Source organism: Bufo gargarizans, chromosome 3 (genome assembly GCF_014858855.1).
Source record: "Bufo gargarizans isolate SCDJY-AF-19 chromosome 3, ASM1485885v1, whole genome shotgun sequence".
Classification (NCBI taxonomy): Eukaryota; Metazoa; Chordata; class Amphibia; order Anura; family Bufonidae; genus Bufo; species Bufo gargarizans.
Window position 1 is genome coordinate 49,080,326 of NC_058082.1, and position 13,445 is coordinate 49,093,770.

The 13,445-nt window shown below is 42.6% G+C and overlaps 1 protein-coding gene across 1 annotated transcript in view; it reads right to left on the reverse strand.

Annotated features, from left to right (window-relative positions):
* Window positions 1-967: 967 nt before the first annotated feature.
* Window positions 968-13,445, reverse strand: part of LHFPL6 (LHFPL tetraspan subfamily member 6) — a 181,650-nt gene continuing 169,172 nt past the window's right edge. The window contains exons 3-4 of the mRNA XM_044286696.1: window positions 11,641-11,739; window positions 968-3,677 (exon numbers count right to left, since the gene is read on the reverse strand). Of these exons, the coding sequence (XP_044142631.1) occupies window positions 3,559-3,677; window positions 11,641-11,739 (218 nt within the window). The 3' untranslated portion in view covers window positions 968-3,558. The remainder of the gene's footprint in view (window positions 3,678-11,640; window positions 11,740-13,445) is intronic.

Here is a 13,445-nt window from a genome sequence, read left to right on the forward strand (position 1 = left end):
GATCGCGCTGCCCGGCATCTCGTCTGTCTCCTTTGCTGAACAGGACCTGTGGTGACGTCACTCTGGTCATCACATGTTCCATCACATTATCTTTTACCATGGTGATGACCTGAGTGATGTCACCACAGGTCCTGTTCCTGCAATGAATGCTCACCACAGGTCCTGTTCAGCAAAGGAGACAGAAAAGATGCAGGGCTACGCGATCAAGTGGACTAAGGTGAGTTAAATTTTTATTTTGTTTTTTAACCCCTCCAGCGCTATTTTACCTTGTATTCTGTATTCAGAATGCTATTATTTTCCCTTATAACTATGTTATAAGGGAAAATAATACAATCTACAGAACACCGATCCCAGACCCGAACTTCTGTGAAGAAGTTTGGGTACCAAACATGCGCGATTTTTCTCACGCGAGTGCAAAACGCATTACAATGTTTTGCACTTGCGCTGAAAAATCGCGGGTGTTCCCGCAACGCACCCGCACATTTTCCTGCAACGCCCGTCTGAAAGAGGCCTTAGAATCGGCTGGGACAAAAGAAAAATCACAGTCTCTGCCATCAGTTTATGCCGCCCTCAAACTGGACACCATAAAACTGGTGACAGATTCCCTCTAACATTTGTAAATATGCTATCTAAAACCTTTGAGTGATTCACTTGCATTGTTGAGCTTCCTATAAAGATTTTGTGTCATTTGTGTATAGGGAACATCAATAAGATCCTGTAATCAATAGGAAATGACCGTCACTGTCACTTTGCAGAAGAACAGCTATAATGAATGGCAAATTATGCAATCATTCTGCTGACCTTCCCCTAAGCAAATATCAAAAACTTTAGTTAATCAGTAATTAAGAGCTGTCTAGTCTGTGATGTCATCAGATGCGCCATGCTAGCGCAAAATAACAGAGGTGCATGTGGGTTATTCTGTGTACAATATAATCACCCAAAATCCTGAAACAAAGTATTAAAAGGCTTCTATAAAAAGTACTAGAGTACTTTATTGTTTTACTCTACAAACCATGGTATAAGAAGCTTGTACAGTATATACAGGGTTTATACCTTTTTAAATACAAACATACTACCTTGTCGTTAAAAAAATGATAGTAAACGTTAAATAGCCCAAAAAAAGGCATGGCAACTACACCACACGCGTGATCTCTATGACATGTAGAACATAAGCCATGTATGTGAGAGGGTATTCTAAGAGATTACTGAGGGTCCGCTGACAAAACATCAGGATATTGCATTTGCAAGAGCAATCAAAACTATAATCATGTGATAGAATATTGCTGGAATATGATAAAATATGTACGATAAAATAAAAGATAATGCAATATCGGCTCCTATCATCACTTGTGCACATAAAACTGAAGTGGTTATAAAGGGTGCTTACTGGTCCAATGAATATTTTACATAATATATGCAGCAAAAAGGAAAAATAATACTGAACACGAAGCTCCTCTGTTTTTCGGAGGACATAGTAGCACAGAGGAGATTCAGAAAATGGAGGGGTTAAAGAGGGAAGTCTCTCGGGTTTTCATGTTATTCCAGTGATGGGAGGAAGGAGGCTATGGCTTTTACCTGATCGACATTTAAGAAAAGCTCGGGGGAAGGTTCCATATAGAGCGGAGTAAAGGGCAAGACTCTACAGAGAAGGGTTTCCTGACAAAGTGTGAGATGTCTACTAGACATGGTCTTGAAGGTCCGCTACATGTGGAATGCATGGAAGTAATTGACGTAAAAGTTTGGGATATTTTTCTTGTATTTATCAGGAATTAATTTATTGAGCCACAAGTTTAAAGGATTCATGGCTTTTATATGGTCATTTATATATTCATACAGGTTGGTAACATTTTTAGGCATCTTTACCTAATTGGTAGGTCTGTAACAGGGTTGTGCTGGATTGCAGAATACATCCATGTAAAAGGGGTTATCCCATGAGTAATGTAAAAAATGAAAATCAGACATCATGTAGTACATAACAGCCTCCTCTTGGTAAACCAGCCCTGTACCTGACATGGATCCAGAAATTTCCCCATTCATTGCTGTAATTGCTCTGCTAGATTTATTTTAAGCTGGCAGTTCAAAGGGCGCGTCCTGTATGCTGCAGCTGCTGGCAGTTGAAGGTTGGAACTGACCATATAGGTCAACCTCAGTGAGCTGGACAGAGAATTTAGAAAAAGGGCAAACAGCAGGTGGCGCTATACCGATACATTTCAGTGAATAACGCAATCTAGATCCAGGTGCGGGTTTGAAAAATGTATATAATTTTTCGTGGGACAACCCGCTTAACAACATGTAGCATATAAAAAGGGGCTACTGCATACGTCACTACAGGGAAAACTAGCATGAGCTCTGTGGTTCTCCTGGACCTACCTGGAGGCCTTCAGAGGGGCTTGCAGAAGCAGGTCCCATTACTTGAAACAACCCATGTAACCACTTCAAAGTCCCATTTTGCTAAAGCAATAGGATGAACCGTTATAACCCTATGCACTTCTGTACTGACCCCCCAAAAACATATTGACCTATTATTTCAATGCACAAAAAGCTATAATAAAGAAGACCTTTCACAACTTGAGAAACCTGATAAAGTAATGGCCGGATGAAAAGGGTGTGTGATAATGGGTCCTTTGTCTAATATCCCTGCATTCTTGGTTAGTGAAAGGGTTATCAACCTCCCAGGTGGTCTAGGGTAATTCAAGGGTAAATGCTACCTTCTCTGGTAACCTAGGTACTGAATAGATCAACGCCAACATCCATCCTTGGCAGCCTAGTGCATTAAGGAGGTCAGCTCCTTGTCAAGGCTACAAGTGTAGGAAGGTTTACAGACAGGAGTAGGTTTAGTCGGTGACAATGGCAACCTTTAAGTTCACCGTTGTAAAGTGAATTGTACTAGTGAAAAGTTTCCTACAAGTCGGGAAATTTGGATAAATTATAGTAGGCTTTGCGAGCCACTCCAGGAGTTTTTTTTTTTATGTTTTCTCAGTTTCTGTTCACCCAATTTTCTTAATTGTCACTACCTGTCCATATTCATATTATGTAGATACAGCACTATGTAATAATACCCAAATAACAGTCGTGGGACTGGAGAATTCTCAGATACAGTAACTTATCTGGGACTACTGTGCTGAGACCACCATAAGGAAAAACATGAAAACGAGAGAGAGGAGAGAAGAAGTCCTCCAATGTACCACATTCTGTGAGATACGAATGCAATTGTAGGCATTTTTGACAGATGGAATAATCAAAGGTTATGGGAACAAATGCCTTTGTGCTATTCATATATATATATGTGCTTATACCAATCAGCAATGATCAACTGTAGACCTGGATCCAACAAGATCATTATTGTGGCCACCAAACATCGTGGTCCTCTGTCCGCAACACACCGTCCTTACTTAGAACCAGACTTCTGTTTTCACAAGTTGCGTTTTATCCATTTCAAGTTCTTGCCGGCGCAGAGTCAGATCACAAAGTCATTACAACTTGTCAATTGTCCCGGTCAGCAAGCTCCAAAACTAGGTTCAGAAAACAGAGTGCTGCTCCTCACTTTCCAGATGGCTTCTAATATGGATATTGCTTTTGCTTTTTTCCTGAGAAACAGGACAACCATGTACAGATAAGCATGGCGGCTGCCGCTCCTCCACCGGTGCAGTAATAAGCCCATCCAATTCTGCACATGCCTAGAACAAAAGGAAACGCCGTCATGAATAAGGGAACATAAGTAACGTGACATGATATAACAGTATGGTCATATTCTCAACTCTTATCTGCTCCAAGTTGCATATCTTAAAGGGGTTGCCCGAAACTAACCAAAAATTGTCACAGGGACGGACATGCTGTAAAAAAAACCACAAAACAAGACACCCTGTTGGAGCGTCCCAGTTCTTGTCCCGACCAGACCGGAAGTGTGATGCGCCACCTATATGTACATCACTGCTACTGGCAAAGATGGCTTCAGCAGAGGCTGAGTTGTCACACGCCGTTCCTGCACACATTACTGCTGAGGTCACCGATTAGCCCGCAGTGGTGCAATGGATGTAGACCTGGTTAGGGTATTTTTTTATTTTTTTTTAGGGTATTTTCAAAATTCTAAATTTGGCCAATCTCGGAAACCCCTCTAACCCAAACATACAACAGAAACAATGCGGAGTACATCAGGGTTGCACAACCTGTAACCTATGATGCTGTTTTGTGCAGCCTCCAGCCATCTTTGGCACCACCATATTTATGGACTCCTCTGTGCTTGGCAGTCCAGAGTCGGATGGATGAGATGGAGAGGTGGCCACGCAAGTAGGCGTCCATTTCCACTGTTGGAAGGTGTTAGCTGTTTATGTACCTGCTAAACTATAATGGAAATGGCTCTGCTTATGTGTAGCTACACTGCCTCCTATCCTATCTGAAGTACCAAACAGAAACGAGCATCTAAGGCTACTTTTACACTAGTGTTTCTATTTTCCGGTATTGAGATCCGTCATAGGGTCTCAATACCGGAGAAAAACGCTTCCGTTTTGTCCCCATTCATTGTCAATGGGGACAAAACGTAACTGAACATAACTGAATGCTCCAAAATGTAGTCCGTTCCTTTTGGTTTTTCCAATACCGGAGAGCAGACCACAGCAAGCTGCAGTTTTCTTTCAGTCATGGCATGCGGAACAAGACGGATCCGTCATGACCTACAATGCAAGTCAATTGGGACGGATCCGTTTAACTCTGACACAATAGAAAACGGATCTGTCCCCATTGACTTTAAATGGAGTTCATGACTGATCTTGGCTATGTTAAAGATAATACAACCGGATCTGTTCATAACGGATGCAGACGGTTGCATTATCAGTAACCGAAGCGTTTTTGCTGAGCCCTGCCGAATCCATCAAAAACGCTTGTGTGAAAGTAGCCTTAGATATTTATTGCATAGTTAATCAGTCTCAAATGGGTATGGATCTTCAAGTTTTATTGCAATCAAAGTGGGCCAGGTTTTGCCACCCTGCACCCCCTTGTCATGGTCCTTGCAACATTTTCTTGTCCCTTTGTGTTGCACAAGTTCTTAGCACCTAATATCAAAGGTGATGGGATCAATGGACACTGAGCCTCCTCTCTCCAAGGGCCTCAGGCATATGGTCTGCCTTTATGGTATTGTATATACTTCTGGTAAAGCCATTCCATCTTATTGTGAGTGACACCACCAGATCTCCACAAGAGCATGGAGATCGAGAGAAGCCACCAACTAGCTAGGACCTATGTTAATTAGGCTACTTTCACACTCGTGTTTTGGGCGGATCCGTCATAGATCTGCAAAAACGTATCCGTTACAATAATACAACCGCTTGCATCCATCCTGAACGGATCCGTTTGTATTATCTATAACATAGCCAAGACGGTTCCGTCATAAACTCCATTGAAAGTCAATGGGAGACGGATCCGTTTTCTATTGTGCCAGAGAAAACGGATCTGTCCCCGTTGACTTACATTGTTTGCCAGGACGGATCAGTTTGGCTCAGTTTCGTCAAGCGGACAGCTAAACGCTGCAGGCAACATTTTGGTGTCCGCCTCCAGAGCGGAATGGAGACTGATCAGAGCCAAACTGATGCATTCTGAGCGGATTATTTTCCATTCAGAATGCATTAGGGCAAAACTGATCCGTTTTGGACCGCGTGTGAGAGCTCTAGACGGATCTCAGAAATGGAAAGCTAAACCGCTAGTGTGAAAGTAGCCTAAGAAACATGGAGGCTGCTGCTCAGCAAACAACATGGCTAGAAAAAATGTTCACATAATTATCCTTCATTATAAATAATCTGATTGAGAAATTGTCTTTTTATGTGAGTTTCACCTTCAGGCTACCTACCCTTATACACTGGAGGACTGGTATAGCTTCATTTGAAAGAAAGCTAAACAATATAAATTTGATACGACTCCTGAATGTCATATTGTGAATGCCTATTGCTCTCGCTCAGGGTGTAGACACCGTCATAGAGCCCATCCAGTGCACAAGAGGCATCAGCAGTTCCGTTCTCTGTACGCTCAGTTGGGTGTAAAATCTCTGCTGATATTGAAGCTTTGATGACTCTCCAATGTGCACAATGTCACTTCGCTCTTTTGTCCTTGGTAAAGGTGTAAGCAGTGATGCGTCCCTTCATGGAAAAGTTAAAGCTAGATTTAAAGAATTGAAAAGCGAAAGCTACTGAAGTATACAGTAATATAAGCTGAGCAAAAATCTACTCCAATGATCATAACTGTTTTTTACTTATATAATAGGAATTGTCTCCCCCTTTGTAGCATCAAGACAGATGGCTATTATTAAATGGTCACTAACTTTTCACACAGCTTTGCAGAAATCAATAGAAAAAGCGACTTTAAGAAACTTTGTAATACACATTATTAGAGAAAAAGGTTTTGTTCTCCTGTTATTAGCTGTTCTCTAACCCCCCCAAACCAAAGTTTCTCTCTGAAACTTTTACTGAATCCATCTCAGGAAGGACCATTTTACAGAAGTATCAGATTATACAAGTCAGTTGAAGTCTATGATATGTGTCAGCCAAGAAAGACCCAAACAGCCAGCCATATAGACAGTTTCTATCTCAGCCCAAGTGCTTTGTTCACATCCATACAGGTCAATACTTCTCTATAATGTCCTCCATGATTCAGGGGCTGCTTCTGAGAGAAAGTTAGGAAGAAGATTTTCCTCCACTTTCTGTGTGAAGTGGATGGGAGCTAGTTGCATCTCATTTTAAAGAAAAATTAGGCAAAATGAATAATCCACTGTACTTCGTATGTCAAAGGGACATGGCTTTTCAGGTAGGCAGAGCCACACACAGATATGAGAAGGCCCTAGAGCAAAAAATTAGTATGGAGCCACTCCGAACCCCTCCTCTCTCCCCGCCATATGTGACTTCTGATGAAATTTTTCTATGTGGAGGAATTTTTTTTATTAAAAACTCATCATGAGCCCCAAAGCATGTGGTCTGTCTCCATATAAGTACGCCACTGAGGGTTGTGGATTAGCAGAAAGAGAGTCTGGCTTTTACACCAAAATTTGTAGACTGCCTAAGTTTAACCATTCTACATTTTAGACTGAGTTAGTATAACTACCTCAGTGTTGCAGAACAATCTCAGGTTGTACCTGGTGTTGTCTTCAGCTTTAATAAAAACCCTTTAAAAGGGTCCTGTTACCTGCGCCCTCCGCTGCACTCGGAGAGAGACTGGCAAACAGTATTTGGCACAGGTAGTACTATTCTCCCTGCCATGTAATCACAGCCTACAGCTATTAGGGCATGCTGGGAGTTGTAGTTTTGCAACAGTTGGAGGGCCGCCGGTTGAGCATCCTTGACCTAAACCAATCAGACTAAACATCTAAAATAGTTTGAAGAAGTAAAACAAGGACTCCTACAATTAGCACATTACTTAAAGGGGTGGTCCAGGTTCAGAGCTGAATCCGCACATACCTCCATTCTCACCCCAGCATCCCCCCTGACTTGAGCATCAGAGCAGTTTATACCGGGCTGTCCATGGAGCTGCCAGGAAGCCCGGTGATGTCACCAGCACTGATGGGCGGGCTTTAGCGCTGCCCTAGCCAGTAAAACAACTAGGGCAGCGCTAAAGCCCGCCCATCAGAGACAGTGACGTCACCGAACACACTGCCGGGCGGAAGTTTCTGCCCGGCAGTGTGTTCGGTGACGTCACTATCTCTGATGGGCGGGCTTTAGCGCTGCCCTAGTCGTTTCCGCCCGGCAGTGTGTTATTGACAACAAAAGAGTCCTTGCCCTGCACGATTTAGCGCAGTGCAAGGGAGCACATCGGAGCATGAGATGAGCCTCAGGGGGGCTGCCTGGGTGAAATAAGGGTATGTCCAGGTTCAGCTCTGAACCCAGACGATCCCTTTAAGCTGCCTTCACATCCCATGCATTAAAATAGGATAAAGTTGCAGTAAGGCGCAGGATGAAGTGTTATTGTGAACTATAAACATGTTGATGTTCCTGTGTTTCTATTTACCGGTAAGTTAGAGAAGGTCAGTAATTTCACAGACTTGAGAACACATCAAGATGCAAAATTATAGTTTAACAGTCCCATAAATCACTTGGAAAGATTATTAGCCAGAAAATTGGTTATGCTTTTGTTATAACAAAGCTCCACGTGTTGTAATAAATCCAATGCTGACATTACGGTAAAGGTCGAATGAGGCAAAAGCCTCCATCAGCTTTATCAATGTAACTTGTGTGGACAGGCACCAGCGATAAACATCTCCGTGTACACAGAAGTCAAAAGTTTCAGCTGCAGAACAAGGTGAGTGGTGCGGAGGGTGACAGTATTAGCTTCCTGCTTATTACAGAAATAAAAAATGACAAATACTATAATGTAATAGAAATACGACATACATAGAATTTTAGATGTCGTTCTGAGTAAAGAAATGTAGACGCTGTAAAAGTAAAATATGCTTTTCTACATTTAACAGACTTCTAGGAACTAAAAAAAAATAGAATACCAATAAAAATGTAATTAAATATTGTTTTATACAGCCCAACATTACATCAACCCCATGTCATAGGCATATGCTAATATACAGCAGCGCCTATGTTTTCCATCCATATCGTCAATGTACTTTCTCCTCTAACCTTGAATGGTCAATTACAAGTAGCAATTACTTAAATCAATTGCATTTTTTTTTAAACCAGATGAATTAATCTCCAGCTCAGGCTCCAGGGAGATCATCCAAATCTAACACAAAAATCAAAGCCAAGTGATTAGTAAGTATGAGGTTCAGTCAAAATGAGGACGGTAATAACAGGTGTGGAGGCAGCGAGAGCTATTTCTGGGAAACGGAGAATACCGCCTCAAGTAGAAACCAATTATGGAGAAAAGTGTAAGTACAAGAGTAAGAAACATAGCAATAGTCCAGCACCTGACAGGACGCAGACACGCGTGGACATTACGTTTTAGGCTACGTTCACATCTTCCGTTATGGTAATACAACTGGCTGAATCCGTTATGAACGGATCCGGTTGTATTATCTCTAAAATAGCCATGATGGATCCGGCATGAACACCACTGTAAGACAATGGTGGACGGATCTGTCTCTAAAACCATTGTAAGTCAATGGGCGCCGGATCTGTTTTCTTTTGTGTCTGAGAAAACGGATCCGTCACCATTGACTTACATTGCGAGTCATGATGGATGTGTCTTGCTCCGTATCCCATGATGCACTGAAAAACGCTGCTTGCATCGCTTTTGTGTGCGGCATGGGAACGCGATGAAACGGAATGCATTCTGGTGACTCTGTTCCCTTCAGTTCAGTTTTCTCCTCATTGACAATGAATGTGGACAAAGCTGAAGCGTTTTCCTCCGGTTTTGAGATCCTATGACGGATCTTAATACCGGAAAGGAAAACTCTGATGTAAAAAGCAGCCTAATAAATGAGGTACCTCAAAAACTGGGCACGTTCATCAATAGCAGCATGAGAACGACCTTTACATCTTCTTCACCCCATCTAAAGCAGGGTCACCTAGCGTTGGCCAGACGCCATATAGTCATGGCTGCTGCTTGTAGCTGCCTGCAACTGCATCCATGTCTGCTGACGACCAAGCGTCTTATACTTGGCAGTATTTGGGAGCACCCAGCTGCTGGATGTAAGTATGAAAGGCAGCAGAACCGGGTCCACCATATGTTGCTTGTCAAGATGACTGGGCAAACAGAATTTATACCTGTGTTTCCATTTTCCATTTTGCAAAGTTGCATTAAAGGGAAGTTATCAAATTGAACATGGTGTCTGGGCTGCAGGCAGCACATTATAGAGCAGGAGGAGCTGAGCAGATTGATTATATAGATTTATGGGAAAAGATTCAGTAAAACTTCTATTTCTTTCATTTAAATTCCTGTACATTCTGGGCTTTGAAGTCCAGGAGGCGGTCCTATCAGTGATTGACAGCTATCTCTGAAGTCATGGAGGCGGTCCTATCAGTGATTGACAGCTATCTCTGAAGTCCAGGAGGCGGTCCTATTAGTGATTGACAGATATCTCTGAAGTCATGGAGGCGGTCCTATCAGTGATTGACAGCTATCTCTGAAGTCCAGGAGGCGGTCCTATTAGTGATTGACAGATATCTCTGAAGTCCAGGAGGCGGTCCTATCAGTGATTGACAGCTATCTCTGAACTCCAGGAGGCGGTCCTATCAGTGATTAACAGCTATCTCTGAAGTCCAGGAGGCGGTCCTATTAGTGATTGACAGCTATCTCTGAAGTCAGGGAAGCGGTCCTATTAGTGATTGACAGATATCTCTGAAGTCAGGGAGGCGGTCCTATCAGTGATTGACAGCTATCTCTGAAGTCCAGGAGGCGGTCCTATCAGTGATTGACAGCTATATCTGAAGTCCAGGAGGCGGTCCTATTAGTGATTGACAGATATCTCTGAAGTCCAGGAGGCGGTCCTATCAGTGATTGACAGCTATCTCTGAAGTCCAGGAGGCGGTCCTATCAGTGATTAACAGCTATCTCTGAAGTCCAGGAGGCGGTCCTATTAGTGATTGACAGCTATCTCTGAAGTCAGGGAAGCGGTCCTATTAGTGATTGACAGATATCTCTGAAGTCAGGGAGGCGGTCCTATCAGTGATTGACAGCTATCTCTGAAGTCCAGGAGGCGGTCCTATCAGTGATTGACAGCTATCTCTGAAGTCCAGGAGGCGGTCCTATCAGTGATTGACAGATAGCTTTGAATTCCAGGAGGCGGTCCTATCAGTGACTGACAACTATCTCTGAAGTCAAGGAGGCGGTCGTATCAGTGATTGACAGCCTTCCCTCTATGATTGTGTATACAGAGATGGCTGTCAATCACTGATATGACCGCCTCCTTGACAGAAAGAGCAGGAATTTAAATGAATGAAATATAACTTATACTGAATCTTTTCGCATATTATTATACAATCAGCTCAGCTCCTCCTGCTCTATAACATACTTCCTGCACTTTAATAGTGACAGGTCCCCTTTAAAACTTTATAAAACTGTTAGCTAGGTGTCCTTACAGAATCAGATTTTCTGGATCTGCCCTTCAAGGGTTTTTCCATTTTAAGGTAAATGAAATTAACGTTAAATCAGAGTAAATTGAAAACTTAGATAACTTTCTTATATACTTTGCTTTTGCTGCTATTACTGAGTAGAAACCTTCTCATTAAAAGAGGTTATCACATGAAGACAACCCCTGTCCATATGTCCTTTAAAGGGGTTGACTCACTTCAGCAAGTGACATTTATCATGTAGAGGAAATTAATACAAGCCGATTACTAATGTATTGTGATTGTCCATATTGCCTCCTTTGCTGGCAGGATTCATTTTTCTATCCCATTATACACTGCTCGTTTCCAGGGGTTACGACCACCCTGCAATCCAGCAGCGGTGGTCGTGCTTATACAGTATAGGAAAAAGCACCAGCCTCTCTGGTGTCTGGGACCGTGAAAACGCACACAGGCCCATGAATTTTCCTATAGTGAGCAAGCAAGACGGTCCAGATACTGCCTAATGTATCCAAAAATATAAGAATCTTGAGTGTAAATACAGCAATCTGAAGTCTTTTAAAGTTTGCTATAAAAAATACCAAATATTTTGAAACAACCTCTTTCATTTCAGTAGACCTTTAGGTGTCCCTGAAGCGCTTGTACCTACCCAATTCAAACTGTGCTGAGAGATTTCCACACGCTTGTCGAACTTCTTCACTGTTCCAGCCCAGAGGATACAAAGCGCAACCAGATCCAATCAGCAGCCCTGCGAGGAAACGAGAGCCAATTACTGTACAGAACTGTGAAGACATCATCATCAGCTTCAGAGGAGATGAGAACATGTAGGGATGAAATCCAAGCTTGTGTGCCATGCCATAAGCTTATTCACATAACCTACAGAACACTGTTATAGTAGAAGACTGAAGTCAGAGAAAAGTAGGGATGGGAGATTACAGGTGAAACTCGAAAAATTTGAATATCGTGCAAAAGTCAATTTATTTCAGTAATGCTAATTAAAAGGAATTGCATTAATGCAGCTTAAAATTAGAATTTTGTGAAAAGGTTCAATATTCTAGGCTCAAAGTGTCGCACTCTAGTCAGCTAATTAATTCATACCCCCTGAGCAAAGGGTACCTTAAAATTTAGACTTTGGGGTTTCATAGGCTGTAAGCCATAATCATCCAAAGCAGGGTGGATAAAAATCTATGATTTAAAAAAAAATATAAAAAAAAATCTGATTTTTTTAAATTTAAATCAGATTTTTTTATTTTAAATCGGATTTTTTTTTAATATAAAATGCTTTTTGTAGGAAAATATAGTACCATCCAAAAGGTTATTCCATCATGAAATAAAGATTAGTTTTTTAATTATGTAGAATAAGGCTGTATATGTTTAATTTTTTGGGTAAATAAATTCCATTAATCCATTCACAATGTCATGCTCTTCCAGAGGTTTTTGTAAGATTATTGGGCAGTTTCTCGGCCTACAAGATATTATCACGGTTGCTTGGTTTACTTTTGCAGTTCTCAAAACTGAATTTGACTCAGCAGAGATCACATGCCTCTTCTTCACAGTAAGGCCTCATGCACACGACCGTTGTGTGCATCCGTGGCCGTTGTGCCGTTTTCCGTTTTTTTTCGCGGACCCATTGACTTTCAATGGGTCCGTGGAAAAATCGGAAAATGCACCGTTTTGCAGCCGAGGCCGTGATCCGTGTATCCTGTCCGTCAAAAAAATATGACCTGTCCTATTTTTTTGACGGACAACGGTTCACGGACCCATTCAAGTCAATGGGTCCGTGAAAGAACACGGATGCACACAAGATTGGCATCCGTGTCCGTGATCCGTGGCCGTAGGTTGCTTTCATACAGACGGATCCGAAGATCCGTCTGCATAAAAGCTTTTTCTGATCTAAGTTTTCACTTCGTGAAAACTCATTTCCGACAGTATATTCTAACACAGAAGCGTTCCCATGGTGATGGGGACGCTTCTAGTTAGAATACACTGCAAACTTTGTACAAGACTGCCCCCTGCTGCCTGGCAGCACCCGATCTCTTACAGGGGGATATGATAGCACAATTAACCCCTTCAGGTGCGGCACCTAAAGGGGTTAATTGTACTATCATATTCCCCTGTAAGAGATCAGGGCTGCCAGGCAGCAGGGGGCAGACCCCCCCCCCCTCCCCAGTTTGAATATCGTTGGTGGCACAGTGTGCCTCCACCATCGCCCCCCCCCCCCTCCCTCCCTCTATTGTATTAAATCGTTGGTGGCACAGTGTGCCAACCACCATCGGCCCCCCTCCCTCCCTCTATTGTATTAAATCGTTGGTGGCACAGTGTGCCAACCACCATCGGCCCCCCTCCCTCCCTCTATTGTATTAAATAGTTGGTGGCACAGTGTGCCAACCACCATCGCCCCCCCCCCTCCCTCTATAGCAGTAACATTGGTGGCAGTGTGCGGTCTCAACAGTA